Here is a 25240-nt window from a genome sequence, read left to right as displayed (position 1 = left end):
TTCCAGTTTAGCTACTTAAGAGCTTTAGAGCGCTGTCTACGATCTATCATTAAAACCCATCTGCATCAATAATGTAGTGAGGAAGCAATTAGCCTGTTCTGGTATTTTTTATGTCGCCTAACCCAATCCATCTTCAAACATCAATCAATACCTCGTTGTTCTCCCCCCCCCCCCCCTTCTGTATAAGAAATGAGACGAGATGAAGACATTATACACATCATAGTAACAAACATTTTATTAAGCTGTAAGTATATAAATGAGCATTATCAACATCCTCATATTTGGGAATCTGGAGAGAAGGTGAAGACAGTTAAGGAGAAGATGAGAGACTTGGCCTCATAAGGAGATATAGATGATCCATACACTACATGATCCATACACTGACTACATGATCCATACACTACACGATCCACACACTACACGATCCACACACTACACGATCCACACACTACACAATCCACACACTACACGATCCACACACTACACGATCCACACACTACACGATCCACACACTACATGATCCACACTGTATGGGAGCCACATGGGAGTTGTTAGAAAACTAATGTTAAACAAAAGACAGAAAACAAATGCATACATGCAACGAAACACAACACATACAGGTTTTATCAATAAAAATGTAACATCCATCCTCCAGAAATGAAATCATGTATATAAAACATGGGGAGGGTTTGGACAGGATAGCGATCTGTGAAGCAGATACCACACTACAGACCCAGCAGGAGGGAACATGGTCTTTACATTCATTTATTTACAAACACACTGTTCTGATAACAAGCTCTAACAAACATCACACTTTATAAGAAGCTGACTGCCCCAGTAAAGACACTGACTCGATTGTCTCCTCACTTGATTCAGACTGGTGACCTTGATCCAGTAATGACTGGTGACCTGAATCAGATTCATATGTTTGAGTTTCAGACAGGTTACCTGAATCAGATTCATATGTTTGAGATTCAGACTGGTGACCTTGATCCAGTAATGACCGGTGACCTGAATCTGTTTCAACTGCTTGAGATTCAGACTGGTGAGCTGAATCAGATTCATATGTTTGAGATTCAGACTGGTGAGCTGAATCAGATTCATATGTTTGAGATTCAGACTGGTGAGCTGAATCAGATTCATATGTTTGAGATTCAGACTGGTGAGCTGAAGAGTTGTACTGGACCCAGCCTGGACCCCTTGGGAGGGCTCAGGTCTGGACTGTGACACCAGACTGGGGGACTCAGGTACAACACCCTCTACAGGACAGATGACCAGAGGAGCGATGTTCACATGGAAGTCCACTGGAGAGCCAGGGCTGAAGAATGGATGAAGTCTCTCAGTGAAGGAACAGTCAGTGAAAGAGTAGATATGACACCTGGCCTCCACATTGTAGAAGGACACTTTGCCCACCTCATAGTCCACAAACACCCCCACCTTCTGGGGCTTCTGGCTCAGGTGGAGGGGGACTTGATGGTCAGTCAGAGCCTCGTATTTACCTTCCCTCAGTCTAATTGTCCAGTATCCAAATATTGATCCCAGTGCCATATACACCTCCCTCTTGCAGGATTCTTTAGCTACTCCTAAAGTCCATTCAATTTTGTCCTTCACCTGCACCTCAGAGTAAAACCTCCCTGAGGAGAAGCCCTGTCTTCCAAGGACACAAGGGATCCCATCAAACCTCTCTGCGGTGTCAGGAATGTCCTGTTGTTCATCTCCACATGTCACTTGCTTCCTGTCATCAGACATGAAGAGGTAGGGTATGCAGTATCAGAGTCTAAAGTCACATCCACTGCGGAGAGAAACATACACCATGGTGAACACATAGACACTATGATAGCATATTATCTTTAACTGCATTTCTCTGCAAAACTATTTTTAATTATTTGTATGTTAACGGTTACGGTTAAGGTAATGGTTAGTTCTAGATTTAGGTGAATTCTAATGCAAACAAAAGTCAAACATTTACATTTAGCAGACGCGCTTATCCAGAGCGACTTACAGTAAGTACAGGGACATTCTCCCCGAGGCAAGTAGGGTGAAGTGCCTTGCCCAAGGACACAACATCATTTGGCGCGGCTGGGAATCGAACTGGCAACCTTCAGATTACTAGCCCGACTCCCTCACCGCTCAGCCATCTGACTCCCTCTGACGGTCACTGACTGTACAAACGCAAACAATTGTGTTGTACGGTATGTAAATGTAATAAAATGGTGATCAGACAGGAATGTGCTTTCCCACTGTAGGCTTCAAACTTCAGTCCAAAAGCTTGACAATTGTCTGTATTGTCAATAAGTAAATAGTCTGAGTCATGCTAATATAATGTTCAATCTAGTTTGTAGACATTTATGATGTTGTCCTTGATACCAGGTCTCACCTCTGCACACTGAGAATCACACAGAACACAGACACTGACCTGCATGTTGTCTGACGGCTTCATCATCTGAAATATAGAGATTGTTTTCAATAAATCTTAAAATGTAAATAATTGAATACATACCCCTGTGTCAAAGGCTTAAAATTGTTCTGTCCTCACCCATCCTGCACCACCCTAACTATCCTCCACAGCTACACCCTGACAACCCTCCATAGGTACACCCTGACTACCCTCCACACCTACCTACACCCTGACTACCCTCCACATCTACCTACACCCTGACTACCCTCTACATCTACCTACACCCTGACTACCTACACCCTGACTACCCTCCACACCTACCTACACCCTTACTACCCTCCACACCTACCTACACCCTGACTCCCCTCCACACCTACCTACACTCTGACTACCCTCCACATCTACCTACACCCTGACTACCCTCTACATCTACCTACACCCTGACTACCTACACCCTGACTACCCTCCACATCTACCTACACCCTGACTACCTACACCCTGGCTACTCTCCACACCTACCTACACCCTGACTACCCTCTACATCTACCTACACCCTGACTACCCTCCACATCTACCTACACCCTGACTACCCTCTACATCTACCTACACCCTGACTACCTACACCCTGACTACCCTCCACACCTACCTACACCCTTACTACCCTCCACACCTACCTACACCCTGACTACCCTCCACATCTACCTACACCCTGACTACCCTCCACACCTACCTACACCCTTACTACCCTCCACACCTACCTACACCCTGACTCCCCTCCACACCTACCTACACTCTGACTACCCTCCACATCTACCTACACCCTGACTACCCTCTACATCTACCTACACCCTGACTACCTACACCCTGACTACCCTCCACATCTACCTACACCCTGACTACCTACACCCTGGCTACTCTCCACACCTACCTACACCCTGACTACCCTCTACATCTACCTACACCCTGACTACCTACACTGACTACTCTCCATAGCTACCTACACCCTGACTACCTACACTCTGACTACCCTACGCACCTACCTAGAACCTGACTACCCTCCACACATACCTACACCCTGACTACCTAAACCCTGACTACTCTCCACACCTACCTACACCCTGACTACCCTCCACACCTACCTACACCCTGACTACCCTCCACATCTACCTAGAACCTGTCTACCTACACTCTGACTACTTTCCATAGATACCTACACACTGACTACCTACACTCTGACTACCCTATACACCTACCTACAGAACCAACACTGAGGGAGACCATTAACAAAACTCATACAGTATTTGTAGGTGTACAGCACCTACTATCCACTTATGCAGCTAAAATGATCTTTAAGCAATACAAACAAATGCAATAATATGGTGCTTACCTCTCTCTTCTCTCTGACGCCTCTCTGCAAAGGAAACACAGAGGGAAATCTTACTGTGACAATCACTCCTGAATCATTTACACGTCAAATTTTCACATGACTGAGGATAAGACTATGAAGAATAACGTTCTGTGAGTAACTGAATGGAGCCTGTTTGTGAACCTTCCATTCCTCCATCCATTACCCACCAGATCCAACTGTAGACACATTTATAATTACAATTTTAAAAACAATATACATCATACCCAACAAACATGTTTTAACACAAGTATTATGTTTTCCGTTCCTCCAAGGTTTCTACTTACCCAGCTGTCTACAGACAAATGCATGACTGAGGTCACTAGCAGCTTTTCACCAGATCTCAGAGTTAGAACCCGACATTGTTCTGTCCTCACCCATCCTGCACCGCCCTAACTACCCACCACAACTACACCCTGACAACCCACCACAGCTACACCCTGACAACCCTCCATAGCTAGACCCTGACTACCTACACCCTGACTACACCCTGACTACCTACACCCTGACTACCCTCCACACCTACCTACACCCTGACTACCTACACCCTGACTACCCTCCACACCTACCTACAGCCTGACTACCCTCCACACCTACCTACACCCTGACTACCCTCCACACCTACCTACACCCTGACTACCTACACCCTGACTACCCTCCACACCTACCTACACCCTGACTACCCTCCACACCTACCTACACCCTGACTACCCTCCACACCTACCTACACCCTGACTACCCTCCACACCTACCTACACCCTGACTACCTACACCCTGACTACCCTCCACACCTACCTACACCCTGACTACCCTCCACACCTACCTACACCCTGACTACCTACACCCTGACTACCTACACCCTGACTACCCTCCACACCTACCTACACCCTGACTACCTACACCCTGACTACCCTCCACACCTACCTACACCCTGACTACCTACACCCTGACTACCCTCCACATCTACCTACACCCTGACTACCTACACCCTGACTACCCTCCACATCTACCTACACCCTGACTACCTACACCCTGACTACCCTCCACACCTACCTACACCCTGACTACCTACACACTGACTACCCTCCACACCTACCTACAGCCCCAACACTCAGGGAGTCCATTAACAAAACTCATACAGTATTTGCAACTGTACAGTACCTACTATCCACTTATGCAGCTAAAATGATCTTTAAGCAATACAAACAAATGCAAATTAAAGACAATAATGATCTTCTCATTGAATTGATATTTCCATATTAAACAGTTAGTTAAGCTTCCTCCTGCCCTGACAGTAGAACAATATGGTTCTTACCTGTCTCGTCTCTCAGACGCCTCTCTGCAAAGGAAACACAGAGGGGAGTCTTACTGTGAGAACCACTCCTGAATCATTTACACGTCAAATGTTCACATGACTGAGGATAAGACTATGAAGAATAACGTTCTGTGAGTAACTGAATGGAGCCTGTTTGTGAACCTTCCATTCCTCCATCCAGTACCCATCAGATCCAACTGTAGACACATTTATAATTACAATTTTAAAAACAATATACATCATACCCAACAAACATGTTTTAACACAAATATTATGTTTTCCGTTCCTCCAAGGTTTCTACTTACCCAACTGTCTACAGACAAATGCGTGACTGAGGTCACTAGCAGCTTTTCACCAGATCTCAGAGTTAGAACCCAACATTGTTCTGTCCTCACCCATCCTGCACCGCCCTAACTACCCACCACAACTACACCCTGACAACCCTCCACAGCTACACCCTGACTACCCTCCATAGGTACACCCTGACTACCTTACACACCTACCTACACCCTTACTACCCTCCACACCTACCTACACCCTGACTCCCCTCCACACCTACCTACACCCTGACTACCTTACACACCTACCTACACCCTTACTACCCTCCACACCTACCTACACCCTGACTACCCTCCACACCTACCTACACCCTGACTACCTACACCCTGACTACCCTCCACACCTACCTACACCCTGACTACCCTCCACACCTACCTACACCCTGACTACCCTCCACACCTACCTACACCCTGACTACCGTCCACACCTACCTACACCCTTACTACCCTCCACATCTACCTACAGCACCAACACTCAGGAAGTCCATTAAAAATACTTATTTAGTATTTGCAGCTGTACAGCACCTACTATCCACTTATGCAGCTAAAATGATCTTTAAGCAATACAAACAAATGCAAATTAAAGACAATAATGATCTGCTCATTTAATTGATATTTCTATAACAAGCAGTTTGTTAAGCTTCCTCCTGCCCTGACAGTGCAATAATATGGTGCTTACCTCTCTCTTCTTTCAGACGCCTCACTCTTACTGCAAAGGAAACACAGAGGAGAGTCTTAATGTGACAAACACTCCTGAATCATTTACACGTCAAATGTTCACGACTGAGGATAAGACTATGAAGAATAACGTTCTGTGAGTAACTCAATGGAGCCTGTTTGTGAACCTTCGATTCCTCCATCCATTACCTTGGCGATGCCATTTCCGCAGGACACAAATTAACACAGCTAATGCGACGGCAGGGACACCGGCAGAGACAAGCACCCAAATCAAGGTCTCTTTCCATGTGTGATCTTGATAGAACAGCTCATCTGAAACATGATTTAAAGTAGAGTTTGATATGAATGATTTGTTTTAGTATGCAGTGCAGCAGCCCTTACAAAGTACATACTGGTGCATGCAACATTAATTTAATCGTATTATATTTGGGACATAGTACTTCGTACAACCTTCCTATTCTGCATAATATGGACATAAAAACCATGTAGATATTAAAGTACTTTAGGTTGATTTTATAGTAGCTGTCTCATCAGGAACTCCCACATCTAAAACCTTCTGGATGTTTCTCTGATATGAAGCTGAATAACTCACCAGGAACATGAAGCTCTGCCACCTTCTCTCTCCATGTATTTATGTTTAACTGTACAGGTGAAGAGGTTTACATCTGTCTTCTGAACAGTGACCCTCAGGTTGAGTGTGTAGAGTCCCTCAGAGTCTCTGGTCGTCTCTGAAGGTCCAGCAGAGAGAGGGACTCCTTCACTGTCCAGCCACATCATCTCTGGTTCAGGGTACCAGCCTTGTGTTTTACACACCAGACCCATCCCTGCCCCTCTGTGTCCCTCGATGGAGACCACTGAGTGGGATACCACAGCTACAAACACACAGATACAGATTCAATCATGTTATTAGAAGGATGGCCTTGGTTTAGGCACAATAGCAAGTAAAAAAAACTAGACTTGAAAACTAAATTCACATTTAACATTGACTTCAATGTTGGAATTGTCATACGATATCGGTGACCTGACAGAACATTTGAAAGTTCCTTCATCAGTGCATCTAACCCAGAGCAGCTTCAACGAGGTGTTGCCTGTCTTCAGTTCCTCTTTAAACAGAGCTGTTCTCTCCTTGAAGGAGGGATTCTGATTGTCATTGTCATCTCTGCCGTCTTTGTATAGATGGACAATGCCTTGGTATCTGTCTCCTAAGAGTTTCAACCACTTCACCGTAAAGTCCACAGCACTGATACTGGGTTTGACGTAGCATGGCAGAATGAGTCTTTCACCAGCAACTGCTGTGATTTGAGGACTTGGACTAATAACTTCAAACCTTCCTAAATAGGAGATAACAGACTATGGGTTAGTCTCAGTAGATTAAAATGCTCCTTTCCTAATTAATCATTGAAACGATTACAATATAGTGTGAGTAACCCAACCTTATGGATAACAAGATGGTAAAACCCTCACCACAGTCTGCTGTGTGGAGCAGCAGGAGGATCCCCCAGACACAGACTGGCAGGTTCAGCATCCTTCCTGAGGAAAAGGATGTACAGGAAAGTTGAAAACTGCGGAAGAAATGAATCCATAAAATAAAATTCCATGATTTGCTTCTCAGTTCATTATATACGGGTGAAATAGTTGCTGAAAGCATGTGCAAAGCTCTAAAACTTTGTCGCACTGAAATGTGGAGTTAGACCATTGAACAGCTTCTCACCCGTTTTTCAGCTCAGGTTTTGTATAATCAGAATCAGAATCAGAATTCGGTTTATTCGCCATGTATGTTATACAAACACGTAATTTACTGTGGCAGGGAGGTGCAAAACACTAAACATATACAGATCTTAAATTAAGTAAAAGTACAAAAGTTTAACTATTTCTAAGAACTAAATCTAAGAATACAACAATTTAAATATTAAATAAAATATATATAAAAATAAGAATAATGAGCAGCGTGAATGGTCAACATAGTGCAATCGGATACTGAGATAAAGTGGCTTATGCATACTGAATTGCCATAAGATGGACTTATAATAGTTAAATAAGTGAATGAATGTCAATGGGAGTCCTTGGCCTTGTTGAAGAGGCCAGTAGCAGATGGAAAGAAACTGTTCTTATGGCGTGAGGTTTTGGTCCTGATGGACCGCAGCCTTCTGCCAGAGGGGAGTAGCTGGAACAGGGAGTGACCAGGGTGGGAAGGGTCGGCCACAATCTTCCTCGCACGCCTCAGGGTCCTCGAGGTGTGCAGGTCCTCGAGGGTAGGCAGATTGCAGCCGATCACCTTCTCAGCAGTGCGGATGATACGCTGCAGTCTGCTCTTGTCCTTGGCAGTAGCGTACCAGACGGTGATGGAAGAGGTGAGGATGGACTCAATGATGGCTGTGTAGAAGTGCACCATCATTGTCTTTGGCAGGTTGAATTTCTTCAGCTGCCGTAGGAAGTACATCCTCTGTTGTGCTTTTTTGGTGAGGGAGCTAATGTTCAGTTCCCACTTGAGGTCCTGGGAGGGGATGATGCCCAGGAAGCGGAAGGACTCCACAGTGTTGACTGGGGAGTCGCACAGGGTGATGGGGGTGAGTGGGGCTGTATTCTTCCTGAAGTCCACAACCATCTCCACTGTCTTAAGAGCATTGAGCTCCAAGTTGTTCTGGCTGCACCAGGTCACCAGGTTGTCAGCTTCCCACCTATAGTCAGACTCATCCCCGTCAGAGATGAGCCCAATTGAGGGTGGTGTCGTCCGCAAACTTCAGAAGTTTGACAGACGGATGACTGGAGGTGCAGCTGTTGGTGTACAGGGAGAAGAGCAGAGGAGAAAGGACGCAGCCCTGAGGAGATCCGGTGCTGATGGACCGGGAGTCAGAGACTTGTGTTCCCAGCTTAACGCACTGCTTCCTGTCAGACAGGAAGTCTGTGATCCACCTGCAGGTGGAGTCGGGCACGTTCAGCTGGGAGAGCTTGTCCTGAAGCAGGGCAGGGAGGATGGTGTTGAAGGCAGAGCTGAAGTCCACAAACAGGATCCTGGCATAGGATGCTGGGGAGTCCAGGTGCTGTAGGGTGAAGTGGAGGGCCATGTTAACGGCGTCATCCACAGATCTGTTGGCTCTATAGGCAAACTGCAGTGGGTCCAGGAAAGGGTCTGTGATGGCTTTGAGGTGTGCCAGCACAAGGCGCTCAAAAGACTTCATTACCACAGAGGTCAGGGCGACGGGTCTGTAGTCATTGAGTCCTGTTGGCCTTGGCTTTTTGGGCACAGGGATGATGGTGGAGGACTTGAGACAGGCTGGCACATGGCATGTCTCCAGGGAGGTGTTAAAGATGTAGGTGAACACCGGAGACAGCTGGTCAGCGCAGTGCTTGAGGGTGGCAGGAGAGACAGAGTCCGGCCCAGCCCCAGCTTTGCGGGGGTTCTGCCTCTTGAAAAGTCTGTTAACTTCACCCTCCTGAATGGAAAGAGTTGTCACTGTAGAGGGGGTGAGGGAGGAGGCCCCGTGGGTGGGAAGGGGTAGATCAGGACAGTCCAATTGTCTTTCAAATCTACAGTAGAACTCATTCAGGTCGTTGGCCAGACGGGAGTCGTTAGTGGAGTGGGGGGCTCTGGGCTTGTAGTTGGTGATCTGCCTGAGCCCTCTCCAGACAGAAGCTGAGTCGTTAGCAGAGAACTGACGCTTCAGTCTCTCTGAGTACAGTCGTTTAGCCTCTCTCACCGCCTTGCTAAACCTGTTCTTCGACTCCTTGAATCTGTCTCTATCCCCACCCCGAAATGCTTCCTCCTTCTCTGACCTCAACCTTCTGAGCTCTGCTGAGAACCAGGGCTTGTCGTTGTTGAAGTTCACCCTGGTGCGTGTTGGAATACAGCAGTCCTCACAGAAGCTGATGTTTGATGTCACAGCCTCTGTGAGTTCATCCAGACTATTGGTTGCAGTCGTGAACATATCCCAGTCAGTACAGTCCAAGCACGCCCGCAGATCCTCCATAGCCTCACTGGTCCACTGTTTTGATGTCCTCACAACAGGTTTACAGAGCTTTAATTTCTGCCTGTATGCAGGAATCAGATGGACCATGGTATGGTCAGAGTGACCCAGTGCTGCACGAGGGACGGCATGGTAGGCTCTACTGACTGTAGTGTAGCAGTGATCCAGAGTGTTCTCTTCTCTGGTTGGGCATTTGATGAATTGTCTGTATTTAGGGAGTTCGTGGCTGAGATTACCTTTGTTAAAGTCGCCGAGTACGATAACAAGGGAATCCGGGTTTGCTCGCTCCACACTCAGAATCTGGTCGGTGAGCATGCGTTGGGCCTCTTTAACCTGTGGACCCGGTGCCATGTAAACGCCGACCAAAATGAGTGACGCAAATTCTCGTGGCGAGTAAAAAGGTTTACAGTTTATAAAAAATGATTCCAGATCCGGAGAACAGTGTTGCAGAATCACTGTCACATCTACACACCAGCCACTGTTGATGTAGAAACAAATACCACCGCCTTTGGTTTTGCCGGAGAGTGCAGTGTCCCGGTCAGCTCTCACGAGTTGAAAGCCTGCCAGATGTAATGCAGTGTCCGGGATCAAATCGCACAGCCATGTCTCCGTGAAGCACAAAACCAAAGATGAAAGAAAGTCTCTGTTTTTCACCATCAGTAGCTGAAGTTCGTCCATTTTATTGCACAGTGAACGTACGTTGGAGAGGAAAAAACTTGGAAGCACTGTTCGGATTCCACGTCTGCGAAGCCGAACTAACGCTACCGCTCGCTTTCCCCTTCTACGGCGTTTCAATGCATGAGCAAAGACTAGCGCGGCACTGGCTAGAATTCCCACTAAATCTGCCGCTGGAAGCAGAAAAGTGGGAAACAAATCCACAGGAGTTGTAGTCCTGAAGTTTAGACGTACTTCTCTTGTTAGAGAACCCCGGAAATCTTGGCAGAACACTGAATTAACAGACAAAACAAGACAAAACAGAGCGCACCTAGCAACCGAGGCAGCCATCATCGGATCATCTGTAGGCGGGGCAAAACCCAACCTATCTACGTCAGATCTCAGACGGTTTATATAACCTGCATTCTGTTACTCAGCTGGTACAATGCAAATCCTTCAGGCGACACGCCCCCCCAGTATCAAACAGAGAAGACTGCTGATTTTCTCACAATTTCAAAGCCTAATTTAACATACTTGTCTTTGTTTTTTTTCATTCGAATTTGGATGGGTAGATAAAAACACATTCTTCTGTGGTGTGATGAACTTAAAAATAATTTTCAGTTCTGCTTTACAGCCACTTTAAGTATCGATCATCTCATCACGCGAGAATCGATCAATACTGATACCAACGTTGTTATTGATACTATCAATACTTTAGATCAATCCGCCCACCCCTACATTTGAGGGACTTTCCAGACCAAAATGGTCAGGCACACTGATGATTTAGTAGCCTAGACCAACTTCACTAATAAAAGTGAAGACAGTGCTAAATATAATATAATTACCCACAATAAAAAAAAACTGTTAATTGGAAGTATTAAGAAAATACTTATTTAACAGTAGTCTAACTATTGTCACAATAGCCTGCATTGCGTGTTTTACAGGTAGGGCCTACTACAGATTTGTTTTGCACGTAAACCGAACTTCATTAAAACCATGACATGACCGTCCTGCCTTGCCTTGTAATAAGGTAAATCACCATTGATTCCAGATTGAGCATTTGTTTTTACGTCACCTAAACAAGAAAAATAAATGATGATTGTCATGTTCTAGGCTCATTAAGGTAAGTGAATGTTACAAGGTGTCAACTAGATCAAACTAACAGTCTTAAGATTATTGGATTTTACATTCTTTTTAGTAATAAAAAATAATAATAATAACTTGAAGATCAGTATACAAACCTTGTCAAAGTCTGTCGTTCTTTTAATGCTCAAATAAACCAGCTTTGAACCACCACGCAGGGAGACTTGGAACTTTATTTGGAGATTTATTTTCACTTTCTCATTTGCGGCTGTCACATGACAAATACTTAAGTGAAACATTTTCATACACATTCAGTCAGCCTTAACAGGGCCGAAGAATCAAGAAAAGCAAGATCGTGGCGATTACTGCAGCGTGCGATACATTTCGGGAAGCAACAACTAGGTTGTGAAGTACCTGGCATCCAGGACAGTTTGAATGAATGCACCTCACAATCCCAGGGCTGCCAACTTTTACAAAAACCTTGGAGTGAGATTTTGTATTTTGGGGGGCCAACCACAATTTTCCTGCAAAGCACCCCCCCCCCCCCCCCCCCGAGGTGAGCTTCCCCCCCCAGCAGAGTTTTCAGGGCTGTTAGCGCGTCTATGTTGCCTCGTCCGTTACTGTTTACAATGTTAGCAGGGCTACATGGTTGCCGTTGCCTTCTCAGCGTGAGATATACAAGGTGTGGCGTGAGAGGGTGTGAAATGGTGTGCGTCACATGGCCACTTTCAATGATAAGGTACATCTTTTCTTCTTAACTCCACTAAAGTGCCCGGGGCAATTCACGCATTCATGAACGTTTTCTTATCTGGAATTCATTCTAGGCTAAGAACAGAATTGAAGGATTTACCTTTTGCCTTTGCCTTAACACCAATTGGTGTTATCAGAACATGGAAACACAATTGGTGTTATCAGAACATGGAAACACAAGGAGGTATGTACCCCTTCCGTTTTCGTTTTTTGGCTCATTTTACCCTAATGTTGGATTTATTTTTTTAATGTCAAAATATTGTTTGGAGATATTGAATGTGAAACTGCCCAGCAAAAAAAAAAAGAATTCTTGTTTTGTTTTGTTTTTTGCTGGCCGCATTTTTTTTGCGCCCCCCTCTGAGTGGCGCCCTAGGCGCCTGTAGGAAAGACCGCCCCTGACCACGTGTAACCCAATAAAGAAACAACATTAGATTTTGTAGCCAGATTATTATGTTAATGCATTCGTTTGTATGTGTTCTTAGATTATAATATTATCACTATAAATGCATCCCTGCTACCAGGGGGAAATTATCCTTTTATTCTATACTAATATAATCTTCATGTTAACAATAGTTAACTATAGGCTATCAGGTCTAATTACAGGGGTAATTCCGTGTTTTTGTCTTGAATAAACGTTTCCAAAACTCAGATTTTGTGTCCAATGTGCTTTCATGGAAATCATTTTGAATAGCCTAAGTTTCGTTTCTGTAAAATTAGTGGTTCTCTGCACTTCAAACTTCGTTACTTGCGCAGGTGTGACCGTCTGCTCCCATTGAAGTTGTTCCCCATCACTCAACACCATGAACCAATCAACTGCTCCGGTCGATCTAAAGGGTTGGGCTTTTTATACAAAATAATTGTCCTATCGGAGTGTGAAATTCTGTTTTAGGAAATTGTTATCCCAGTAGTAGTTTGGAATTCAACGTGTTGCATTTCAACGCGGAGCATAGACGGTAAACTATGTCATAGTTAACTACACATTTAGGGCATATAGGCTATTTGTATACCGTTAATTTTGCTTCTCATTTGTAATCGACTGTGTATATAAGTATTAGGATCGACACAGTGAAGTCTATCAAAATGTTTATTTCATTTTTCAAATGTTGACTGGTGCTTTACAATATACTTCGTATGATGACAAAACCGACTGTAATCGCGCTTCAGCATCTTTGATCGTCTGTGTAGTTTCATACCAGTCAACAAAGCATGAAATCAAATGCCTTCATATGAACCGTAAAGTAACAGTATTTGTTGTTCCGTATCGCAGGCTGAAACCTTGTGCGAAGAGTCCGTCTACCCGTCTGTTTTTCAGAGTAAATCTAGGGTTAAATTGACATTATGGCTCTGGATCTGTGCGGACAGCTGTGCAAGGTTATTCTCATCATCTTCAACATCGTGTTCGCCGTAAGTAGGCTACAGTAATTTTGTTTCTAACTGTCAAAATGCGCACATGCTTGGGAAAGGGAAAGTGAGGGTTTGTAGTAATTTGTCCACGAACAACCATTTTTTTTAATGCTAAAGTGTCAACTATAATATGCATTGCAAGACTGCATAGTATCTTATTGGTTTACAGAATCTTTTTGGGTTAGAGTTGGGCCAACGTGGGAACCTAGCCTGTGTTCTGCTCCTCTCTCTCACCAACCGTCTCTGGAGGAGGGGATCCCTCTCTGAATTGCTCCTCCCAGGTTTCTTCCATTTTTTCTCCTGTTGAGAGTTTTTTTGGGAGTTTTTCCTTGTCTTCCTTGAGGGTTTAGGTTGGTTGAGGGGCAGTTCTATGGGCGTATGTGAAGCCCTCTGTGACATGCTTGCGTGTAAAAAGGGCTATACAAATAAATTTGATTTGATCCTTGGATATTGCCAGAATACAAACACACACACGCACAGAGATTGTTCTGTGTATTCTCCCATATTCTCGGTTGCTTTGAAGAACCACACACGGAACCTGGCTGTTCACTTCAGAACTCATGGAATGGCTGTTTGTCAGCCCTACAGCCTGAACAAATGTTGCAGTCTCTAAATACATTGAGAATAGTTTTTAACATCTTGACTCAACACCAAACACTGCATCTCCCCGGTTGTTGCAAAAGACTTTAAATGAAGTTTAATTGCGCTTTGAGCAACAGATTATAAATCTTGACACACGCATTATCAAACACATTGTAAACTGACATATAATAATAATAATAATAATAGATTCATAAGCTTACGCTTAGGTTCCCTATCCCATTAGCATTGTTAATTGTCGTTGAGAAAATAAACAAGGCGAGGTTTACACACCCATGTCTCATGCACAGACTTGAATCTGAGTGGTTTTATTTCCCCGCGGTGCAGCTGCTTGGCGCTGCCATGCTGGGCCTGGGACTGTGGCTGCGGTTTGGCGCCTTCACACAAGGCCTCTTCGACGTCAACTTCAACACACAGCAGTTTGTCATTGGTGAGTTACTGGGACTCCAGTCTTATCAGAAGGGTACATCAAATGCAGCAAAGAGGAAGTTGAACTTGAAGTTGAAATATATTTTGACTGTGAAACTACCTGGTTTGTTTTTCCAATCTCTCTCTCTTTCTCCCCATCTCTTCCTCTCTCCCCCTCTCCCTCTCTCTCTCAGGTGTGATGGTGCTGATCGTCCTGGGTGCAGTGATACTGGTGGTGGCCTTGTTTGGAGACTACGGCGCCTGCAACGAGAGCAGAGGCGCCCTGACAGTGGTGAGATCAGAGCAGACAAGCAGCTGCAGCCACGCCGCGACATCACATCGTTTGCATACGTAGGCCCACACCGACGCTTCGCCCCAGAAAACACATGAGTTCTGCGGGCGTAGTTTTCTTTCTTTTCACCTACTAGCTACTTGTCATTACTGTCAACATGGAGGTCTTAAGGGGGAGAGAATTCATGGTGCTACATAGCTTTTTTTAAACTTTAGATAGGGCTCCTAGAAATGGCCTTGACTTTGCTCCTATTTTCCTTGTTCAAAGTTGCATGGCATTATACACTTACACATTATACACGTAACATTGTGACCTCTGACCTAGTGTCTAGTGTCACAGACATTTCCTAGTCGCATCTCACAAGCAACATGATTCATAGATAGGCATATTTCTCTTTTGGACATAACCAAGGGTCATGTTCTCATGAGGTATAGATCAAACATTGTTTATTATATTCAGAACAGTCAAAACAGTATAAAAGTAATAAAGCAATCATTAGTTGTAATCTTTAATTGTTTTTCAATTGATCAGTGGTTAATGACAGACCTCTTCACCACATGTGAAACATTGGAGTGGTCTGGTGACCCGTGAGTGTGTGTCCATGGCTCTCTGTCACAATACTGAAGTTCTCTCTATCCCCCTTTCCCAGTTTGCCGTCTTTCTGTCCATCGTATGTGGGTTAGTGATCGGAGCAGGAGTGATCGCCTTCATAAGGAGTGATTGGGTGAGGTGGGAGAAAGGGAAGAGGAGAGGGAGGGTAGGATGGAGGAGGTTAGGATGGAGGAGGGTAGGAGACAGTGAAGTCATGTTGAGCAAACTGCCCAACACGGATGCAGAACGCATTCCTTTGTTGACTATTGCAGAAATGGATCTCAATATTGACGCAACTCGCAACCAAAGCTTTCGTTTGTTCAGGTCTTTCATAGGATGGAATCAAGACATACTTTTGTATTGATGACCAGTTCTACATCATTGGCTTGGTCTACCTTCTGAAGAGCGTGTTATGTGTGTAAAGATACTTCTCTGTACCAGGTGGGGCTGCAGATGACCATGTTCTACACGACGGTGTATGCAAAGTATTTGAATACGGGGGGTGACCCTAGCATGACGGTCACTCTGACCCTGATGCAGAACTGGGTAAACAAACATTGCGTCACACACATACGAAAATACTGTCTTTCACTTCCAAACCTACTCTTCACAGCACAATTCGAATAATGTTCCAATAATATTACATATTCCTGTATACATTATCACCTGTACAGTCTGTGATTGGCATTTCGAATGCAATAGAAATATGTGCAGTTTTGGCATTTTCAAGAGTTGGAAAACTCAGTAACACATGCTGTCTGTCTGTCCCGCTCCATCACGTCGTAGATCCAGTGCTGTGGATTGGTGGGAGCCCTGGACATTCTGGTCAAAAAGACGTGCCCCGAACACAGCTTCACCGAATTCTTCACTATGCCTGTGAGTATGAATGTAATGCACTGTAGAAAACGTCATTGAATGTTGGGTCTCCAATTTCGAATGACTCATTCGTAGTGGCAGTTGTTGCACTTAAGTCGAGTTCGCTCTGGACGGAGACACTTGGGACAGCGATACGTTCTCCTGTCGTCCCCGACCCTGTACTCATCCGCAATTTGTAATCAAGTGTGGACTAGAGCCCGACCGATAAAGGATTTTTAAGGCCGATACAAATATTTGGTGATTTTAAAATCCGATAATCCGATATATTGACGTGTGTGTGTGTGTGCATACACACACATACACATATATATATATATATATATATATATATATATATATACACACACACACACCGGTGTATATATCGGATTTTAAAATCACCAAATATTTATATATATATGAAACGCGTAACAAAACATAAACAGATTTCCCTAACACTGCCTGGCTGGATCCGCTGGTTGTAGGGTTTGTGGCGTTCTAAACACAAGTGTTGCCAACAGGGACGTTGTAGAATGCCCTCTGGTGGACAAACTATGCAACGCCAACACTCAGAACATGGTAGGAGGGTGTTTCCTCCGTTATTAAAAAAATAAATATTATATATTTATATAAATAAATATAAATGTATTGGTCATTATAAATGCCGATACCAATTGTTTGGAAAATGTCTAATATCGGCCCGCCGATAAATCGGTCGGGCTCTAGTGTGGACTGTGCCATCATTTGAACGGGCTTTCTGGACATGCTGTTGTATCTAGGGGGTGAAAATGTTTTTTTCAGCTTCTGAAGCGAGAAACCTAACATATTCCCTCCCCCAGGCCTGTCCCCCAGCCATCGTAGACCTGTTTAAGGACAAGGCTCCGTTGGTTTTGGGCCTGTTCCTGGGTACAGCTGCTCTGCTGGTAAGAATGCAACCACACACACACACAGTACTCCTGGTATAGGCATGTCCCATTTAGACAGCTCCCAACTCCGCAAGGAGATCAAGTGCTCCCGAACACCCTCTTCCTCCTCTCCCTTCTACATGATCCTGTCTACCTCCACCAACCTCCCCTCCACCCCCCACCCTGTGTCTCCTCCTTTCTTCCCTCCCCCACTTCTCCTCTGGTGTTAAATCCTACCTGACCACATGGGGGACAAATCTAATGTACCCAATCCTTTGGCTCTCGTTTGCTGTCCCTCTAACCCCTCTTCTGTCTCAGCTCCTGGCTCTGGGGTGCAGCTCCCAACTCTGCAAGGAAATAAAGCGCACCCGAACACCCGCTCCCTCCGCTCCCTCCTACATGATGATCCTGTCTACCTCCACCAACCTCCCCTCTACTCCCCACCCATACGAAGACCCTGTGGTCTTCCCCCCTCCGACACTGGCCATGACGTCTACTGATGTCTAGGTGTGCTGCTAAGCAGGCACTCACACTCTCTCTCTCCAGTATGTCTGCTTTATATACCCGTCTTCCTGCTTGTCTTTTACTCCAGTCTGAATTAAAGGACTGGAGGTGAATTGAGAATAACATGGTGATCTTTCAGTGCTTACTAGACTTCAGACTTTGTCCCCAAGGGGAAATACTAACTTACATGTACATTTAGTCTTATCCAGAGCGACTTACAGAAGTACAGGGACATTCCCCCCGAGGCAAGTAGGGTGAAGTGCCTTGCCCAAGGACACAACGTCATTTGACACGGCCGGGAATCGACCCAGCGACCTTCTGATTACTAGCCTGATTCGCTAACCGCTCAGCCACCTGACTCCCTACTTGATATCCTGGGTTTGGTGGAATTGTCTCTGCTGCGTTGTGCCTCTGCACCTGCTACCCTCACGCCGTCTCTGGTCGTGTTTATAGTGGCATCCATTTTTGTGACCTCTGTTTCAACCGTTCATGAAGACCCTGACATGAAATGGGGCATTATCCACTTCCTGGTCTCCTCCCACTCCTAAACCTTGTTCCTAACATCCTTCCTTCGCTATCTCCCCCTCCCCCTGTCCTTTCCTAAGTCATAGTGCTGGCATGCAGTTCTAGCCTTGTGAAGGACATTAAAATGACAAAGAATAGAACAGAGCAGAATATGGTCTCAATACTATAATTTTTGGTACCAATAGATTATGAGCATGGTATATAGTAATTTTGACAATGTAGTATTTCTGGACTACTGTTCATTGGACCCAGTTACTAATGTAATGCAGATTGTGGTGCTCCTATTCAGGAAGCATGCATATATAAAGGGATCCAAACAGGTACTGCAATGTATAATATATGTTGGTATATTTCTTTGTTACAAATGAACTGTTACAGATGGCCGTGTGTCTGCTTTTACCTTGTTTTGGATGTTCAACAAAAGCACCTGTGTACCCTCCACTTGAATACCAGTCAATTCAAGTCAAGCTAATACTAGCTTACTTACATTTTAAACATCATAAGTCCTCAATATTGATATGTATACTCTTCCATACGCATGCCTAGTCTCACATTACAGAACCCAAACCAAACCCAAGGGCTTCTGTTCCAGAGAATCTCTTTCACTCATTCCCATAATGACCACGGCCAAGCGCTGGGCCAGCGGCCTCGTAACTGAGCGTTTGACTAAATAAACACTTCATGTTAAGGGCCTCTGGAGCCCCAAGTGTGGCCCTCAGAACAGAAGCAGTGTCACACCAGGTAGGGGGCTTTAGTTGTTGACCTCCATTATCATTTCCCCTCTGGCCGTGTTTGTTGGACTGAGACTGTTCACTGCTGATGAGACAGAGGTTCTACTCTGAAACGACCAAAGGAAGTTCAAGTGTCGAGTAGAATATCGTGTTCTAAAGCTTGTTTTTGCACTGTTGTAGGTATTTCTACTGTATGCATTGTACTACTGAGTGATGCATAGTCTGTTCAAAATAAATATTATTTTTTCTTAGCCCCGACTTGCTTCATTTCTTGACTGAATATTTCAGTAAAAACACCTTAAAACATCATCAATTTACTGTTTATGCAGCTTAACGATGCAGCTTTGGTCCTAGAAAACAAAATTACACACGGCAGCATTACCACATTAATCCTCAAGAGATGGACAGTAAACATGCTCAGTAGTGTGGGGTACCATTGTGTAAAGTCTGAGGCCTGAGCAGAGAAGCTCCAGTTCCTCTGAACTCTCCCCTCCTCCCTCTGGAGTTACCATCACATGTCCTGCTGCATCTCCCCACACCACATTAATACTAAACCCACCAAGGCCTGTATTCACCAAACAACACTGAAAAAAGTAGACCTCCCACCACTTTGTGACTATGTATTGTTACGTCAAGTTATGACATTGATCGGTGGTTAAACACCTTTGACAGTGTAAGATTCTACAGGGCCACTGCAGATGGAGCCAAGGCCACAGAATACATGGTATATAAGGTATTGCCCGGAGAAAATAAGACCATTCTGATCCCGGGATCACGCTCAAGTTTGGTAAATTTCCGGAAAGTTTCCACGGGAATTTTGGCTCTGGAATTTTGGGAATTCTGAAAGTTTTTTTGCAAAAGCATATAACAGGGAACTTCAACTCAGCTGGACCCTGAATGCAGCTGGTTGGGAACATTGTCTGAAAGAAACATAAACCTAAACGTAAAACGTTCTGTTGTTTTTGAACGTCTTTGTCATCAGTGTATGGAACGCCAACTGTGCCAAAACGTCTGAATTGTCGTTCGTGTACAGACGTTACATTTTAACCGTTTTTAACGTCTGTACACGTTTTGACGTCTGTACACGGCCGTTTTTAACGTCCGTACACGTTTAAAATTGGGTGCTACTAGTGGTGTCGTTCGTGAACGATTCGTTCATTTTGAACGAATCCTTACAAGGACTCGGGAGTAACGAGTCATCTCAAAGAGTGATTCGTTCATTTTCTCGTGGCCGTGCATCGAGACTGTTGCATAGGCTCGTCCAAGTTAACAGAAATGATTCGTTCATTTCCCGACTCGGTCTTCGGGTACGAGTCTTTGGATCATTTTTCACGTGACCTGCATAGGCTCTGTACTGGAGGAAACGAACGATTCGTTCATTTCCCGACTCGGTCTTTCTACAAGTCTTTGGATCCTTTTTTCACATGACCCGCATTGTATTTTTTAGTAGGAAACAGTTTCCTCATTCCCTTTCGTGTGGCCGCTGTTTTAGTAAGACGTGAATGATTTTCGCTCAAGTCATCATACTGACTGGTTTTGTTATTTTCACTTTCGGTCACTACCCACAGTTTGTGACCATAAGTGAGGGTAGGAACGTAGATCGACTGGTAAATAGAGAGCTTCGCCTTTTGACTCAGCTCCTTCTTCACCACGACGGACCGATGCAGAGCCCGCATCACTGCGGACGCCGCGCCGATCCGCCTGTCGATCTCGCGCTCCATTCTTCCCTCACTAGTGAACAAGACCCCGAGATACTTGAACTTCTCCGCTTGGGTCAAGATCTCCCCGACCCGGAGATTGAACTCCACCCTTTTCCGGTCGATAACCATGGCCTCAGATTTGGAGGTGCTGATTCCCATCCCATCCCAGCCGCTTCGCATTCGGTTGCGAACCGCTCCAGTGAGAGTTGAAGGTCACGGCCCGATGAAGCCATCAGGACCACATCATCCGCAAAAAGCAGCGACCCGATCCTGAGGTCACCAAACCGGACCCCCTCAACGCCCTGGCTGCGCCTAGAAATTCTGTCCATATAAGTTACGAACAGAATCGGTGACAAAGGGCAGCCCTGGCGGAGTCCAACCCTTCGACTTACTGCCGGCAATGCGGACCAAACTCTGGCACCGGTCGTACAGGGACCGGACAGCCCCGATCAGGGAATCTGGTACCCCGTACTCCCGGAGCACCCCCCACATGAGCCCCCGAGGGACATGGTCGAACGCCTTTTCCAAATCCACAAAACATGTGTAGACTGGTTGGGCGAACTCCCATGCACCCTCCAGGACCCTGCCGAGGGTGTAGAGCTGGTCCACAGTTCCACAGCCAGGTCGAAAACCACATTGCTCCTCCAGAATCCGAGGTTCGACAATCCGATGGACCCTCCTCTCCAGAACCCCTGAATAGACTTTCCCAGGGAGGCTGAGGAGTGCGAGTGCGGTCCGCCAGTCCAGAGGCACTGTCCCTGATGTCCACGCGATGTTGCAGAGTCGTGCCAACCAAGACAGCCCTACAAGATCCAGAGCCTTAAGGAACTCCGGGCGGACCTCATCCACCCCAGGGGCCTTGCCACCGCGGAGCTTTTCAACCACCTCGGCGACCTCAGCCCCAGAGATAGAAGGGGCCCCCCCCAATGTCCCCAGACTCTGCCTCCACATCGGAACGCGTGTTGGTGGGATTAAGGAGGTCTTCAAAGTATTCCTTCCACCGATCCAGGACGTCCCCCGTCGAGGTCAGCAGCGCACCATCCCCACAATATACAGCGTTGACAGTGCACTGCTTCCCCCTCCTGAGTCACCGGATGGTGGTCCATAACCTTTTCGAAGCCGTTTGGAAGTCGTTCTCCATGGCCTCGCCGAACTCCTCCCACGCCCGGGTTTTTGCCTCCGCGACCGCCAAATACGCATTCCGCTTGGCCTGCCGGTACACATCAGCTGCCTCTGGAGTCCTACCAGCCAATAAAGTCCGATAGGCCTCCTTCTTCAGCTTGATGGCATCCCTCACTTCCAGCATCCACCACCGGGTTCGAGGGTTACCGCCGCGACATGCACCGACCACCTTGCGGCCGCAGCTCCGGTCAGCCGCCTCAACAATGGAGGCCCGGAACATGGCCCATTCGGACTCCATGTCCCCGCCCCCCCCGAGACATGATCAAAGCTCTCCCGGAGGTGGGAGTTGAAGCTCCTTCTGACAGGGGACTCTGCCAGCCGTTCCCTGCAGACCCTCACATTATGTTTGGGCCTGTCAGGCCAGACCGGCATCCTCCCCCACCATCGTAGCCAACTCACCACCAGGTGGTGATCAGTTGACAGCTCCGCCCCTCTCCTCACCCGAGTGTCCAAGACATTCGGCCTCAGGTCCGACGACACGACTACAAAGTCGATCATCGAACTGAGACCTCGGGTGTCCTGGTGCCAAGTGCACATATGGACACCCTTATGCTTGAACATGGTGTTTGTTATGGACAAGCCGTGTCTAGCACAGAAGTCCAACAACAAAACACCGCTCGGCTTCAGATCGGGGGGGGCGTTCCTCCAAATCACGCCCCTCCAGGTCTCACTGTCGTTGCCCACATGAGCATTGAAGTCCCCCAGGAGGACGAGGGCATCTCCGGGAGGAGCGCTTTCCAGCACCCCCCCCAGAGACTCCAAAAAGGGTGGGTACTCTGAGCTGCCGTTTGGTGCGTAAGCACAAACAACAGTGAGGACCCGTCCCCCCACCCGAAGGCGGAGGGAGGCTACCCTCTCGTCCACCGGGGTGAACCCCAACGTACAGGCGCTGAACCGAGGGGAAACAAGTATTTCCACCCCAGCTCGACGCCTCTCACCAAGGGCAACTCCAGAGTAGAAGAGAGTCCAGCCTCAAGGAGACTCAAGGAGACTGGTTCCGGAGCCGATGCTGTGCGCCGAGGCGAGGCCGACTATCTAGCCGGAACCTCTCTACCTCGCGCACCAGCTCAGGCTCCTTTCCCGCCAGCGAGTTGACATTCCACGTCCCTAGAGCTAGTTTCTGTAGCCGATGATCGGACCGCCAAGGCCCCCAACTTCGGCCGCCGCCCGTCTCACACTGCACCCGACCCCCATGACCCCTCCTGTAGGTGGTGAGCCCACTGGAAGGGGGTCCCTCGTTGCTTCTTCGGGCTGAGCCTGGCCGGGCCCCATGGGAAAAGGCCCGACCACCAGGCGCTCGCCATCGGGCCCCACCCCCGGGCCTGGCTCCAGGGGGGGACCCCGGTGACCCACGTCCAGGCAAGGGCAGCTGGGAACCATTGTTGTGTTTCTTCATGGTAGGTTTTTTGATCCACACTTTGTCTGGTCTTTCACCTGGAACCTGTTTGCCCTGGGTGACCCTACCAGGGGCATAAAGCCCCCGACAACATAGCTTCCAGGATCATTAGGACACGCAAACCCCTCCACCGCGGTAAGGTGGTGACTCAGGGAGGGGGCCCTGCAATCCGGTAACTATATTTGCATATTGTTTCCAAACTAGCCCTCAGTAAGGCCAATTAATCTCCACAAGGAGATAATAACCTAGATTTTAAAGTTCATAACTTCGGACAGAAACTGTAATCCAGATCGGTGAAACAAGTCAGAACATCAACTTCCTCTCACGGCCTCCCCTCCTCTCCTCTGCTCGCCTCTTTTCCTCTTTTCTCCTCTCGTATCCTCTCTCTTCTTTCGTCTCTCTTCCTCTCCTCCTCTCCTCTCTCCTCTCCTCCGAGACCAGGTGTTTATGCTCTCTTTCATTTAGTCATTTAGCAGACGCTCTTATCCAGAGCGAGGGATCTTTCCCGGGGATTAGTCTGACTGGGGTCTGGATCACCAGAGAACAGAGAGACGGAGGGGATGAGGAACATGTATGTCAAGTAGAGAAAGGGATAAAAGAGAGAGAAAGACAGAGAGAAACAGAGGTAGGTCCCTCTCAAAGGGAAGGGAGTTTCCCTATGAGAGGTATGAGAGACTGTCGGTATGAGAGACTGTCTAGGGCGAAAATACTGAAAATATGAGAGGCCATCTAGGGTGAAACTACTGAAACATCTGCTCATACATATAAACTCATCACTCTCTGCTACCCCATGAAACACTTGTACACATACACGTATCATTTGTGCCTTAGAATTGTTACTGATGTAATGCCAATGAAAGCAGTGACCCACTAGGACTCTCTGCCACATCCTGAGTTCAATGCCTGGTAACTATGCATGCACCCTTCACATCATCATCAACATCATTCATTCTGCGCATCCCAGTAACCACACTTTTGTTCTCTACCTCACTGCATCAGGCTCGGCTCTGTTACCAGCCTCTACCAAACTGCATCAGGCTCGGCTCTGTTACCAGCCTCTACCTCACTGCATCAAGCTCGGCTCTGTTACCAGCCTCTACCTCACTGCATCAGGCTCGGCTCTGCTACCAGCCTCTACCAAACTGCATCAGGCTTGGCTCTGCTACCAGCCTTCACCAACCGCTCCAGGCTCGGCTCTGCTACCAGCCTCTACCAAACTGCACCAGGCTTGGCTCTGCTACCAGCCTCTACCAAGCTGCATCAGGCTCGGCTCTGCTACCAGCCTCTACCAAACTGCATCAGGCTCGGCTCTGCTACCAGCCTCTACCAAACTGCATCAGGCTCGGCTCTGCTACCAGCCTCTACCAAACTGCATCAGGCTTGGCTCTGCTACCAGCCTCTACCAAACTGCACCAGGCTTGGCTCTGCTACCAGCCTCTACCAAACTGCACCAGGCTTGGCTCTGCTACCAGCCTCTACCAACCGCACCAGGCTCGGCTCTGCTACCAGCCTCTACCAAACTGCATCAGGCTTGGCTCTGCTACCAGCCCAGTTTCAATAA

General features: G+C 46.8%; 2 protein-coding genes across 6 annotated transcripts in view; one reads left to right on the top strand and one right to left on the bottom strand.

The window, feature by feature from the left end:
• Window positions 1-219: 219 nt before the first annotated feature.
• LOC134014905 (E3 ubiquitin-protein ligase TRIM21-like) lies at window positions 220-12085 on the bottom strand. Of its 3 annotated transcripts, XM_062454102.1 has the most exons (10): window positions 11995-12085; window positions 7599-7664; window positions 6727-7465; window positions 6324-6446; window positions 6136-6165; window positions 5119-5142; window positions 3786-3809; window positions 2417-2443; window positions 949-1792; window positions 220-909 (listed from the first exon to the last, which is right to left on the bottom strand). In XM_062454102.1, the coding sequence occupies exons 9-10, from the start codon at window positions 1747-1749 to the stop codon at window positions 799-801; spliced, it is 912 nt and encodes a 303-aa protein (XP_062310086.1). In that variant the 5' UTR covers window positions 1750-1792; window positions 2417-2443; window positions 3786-3809; window positions 5119-5142; window positions 6136-6165; window positions 6324-6446; window positions 6727-7465; window positions 7599-7664; window positions 11995-12085; the 3' UTR covers window positions 220-798. The 3 variants fall into 3 exon arrangements, with proteins under 3 accessions (XP_062310086.1, XP_062310072.1, XP_062310080.1); XM_062454088.1 differs by having other exon boundaries at window positions 220-1792; XM_062454096.1 differs by having other exon boundaries at window positions 220-1792; window positions 7599-7696; window positions 11995-12062.
• Window positions 12086-13383: 1298 nt separating this feature from the next.
• The window catches only part of LOC134014944 (CD9 antigen-like), a 57415-nt gene continuing 45558 nt past the window's right edge, over window positions 13384-25240 (top strand). The window contains exons 1-9 of one of the 3 annotated variants that reach the window (XM_062454161.1): window positions 13384-13539; window positions 13854-13990; window positions 14918-15020; window positions 15193-15290; window positions 15940-16014; window positions 16323-16427; window positions 16668-16757; window positions 17576-17659; window positions 17960-18148. In XM_062454161.1, the coding sequence (XP_062310145.1) occupies window positions 13925-13990; window positions 14918-15020; window positions 15193-15290; window positions 15940-16014; window positions 16323-16427; window positions 16668-16757; window positions 17576-17659; window positions 17960-18148 (810 nt within the window). In that variant the 5' untranslated portion in view covers window positions 13384-13539; window positions 13854-13924. Of the gene's footprint in view, window positions 13540-13853; window positions 13991-14917; window positions 15021-15192; window positions 15291-15939; window positions 16015-16322; window positions 16428-16667; window positions 16758-17575; window positions 17660-17959; window positions 19653-25240 lie in introns of those variants that run through there. The other 2 variants (XR_009929047.1, XM_062454149.1) reach the window with 2 other exon arrangements.

This window comes from Osmerus eperlanus, chromosome 2 (genome assembly GCF_963692335.1).
Source record: "Osmerus eperlanus chromosome 2, fOsmEpe2.1, whole genome shotgun sequence".
NCBI classification, from domain to species: domain Eukaryota; kingdom Metazoa; phylum Chordata; class Actinopteri; order Osmeriformes; family Osmeridae; genus Osmerus; species Osmerus eperlanus.
The sequence above is the reverse complement of the archived record's forward strand: the minus strand, read 5'-3'. Positions and strand labels throughout refer to the sequence as shown.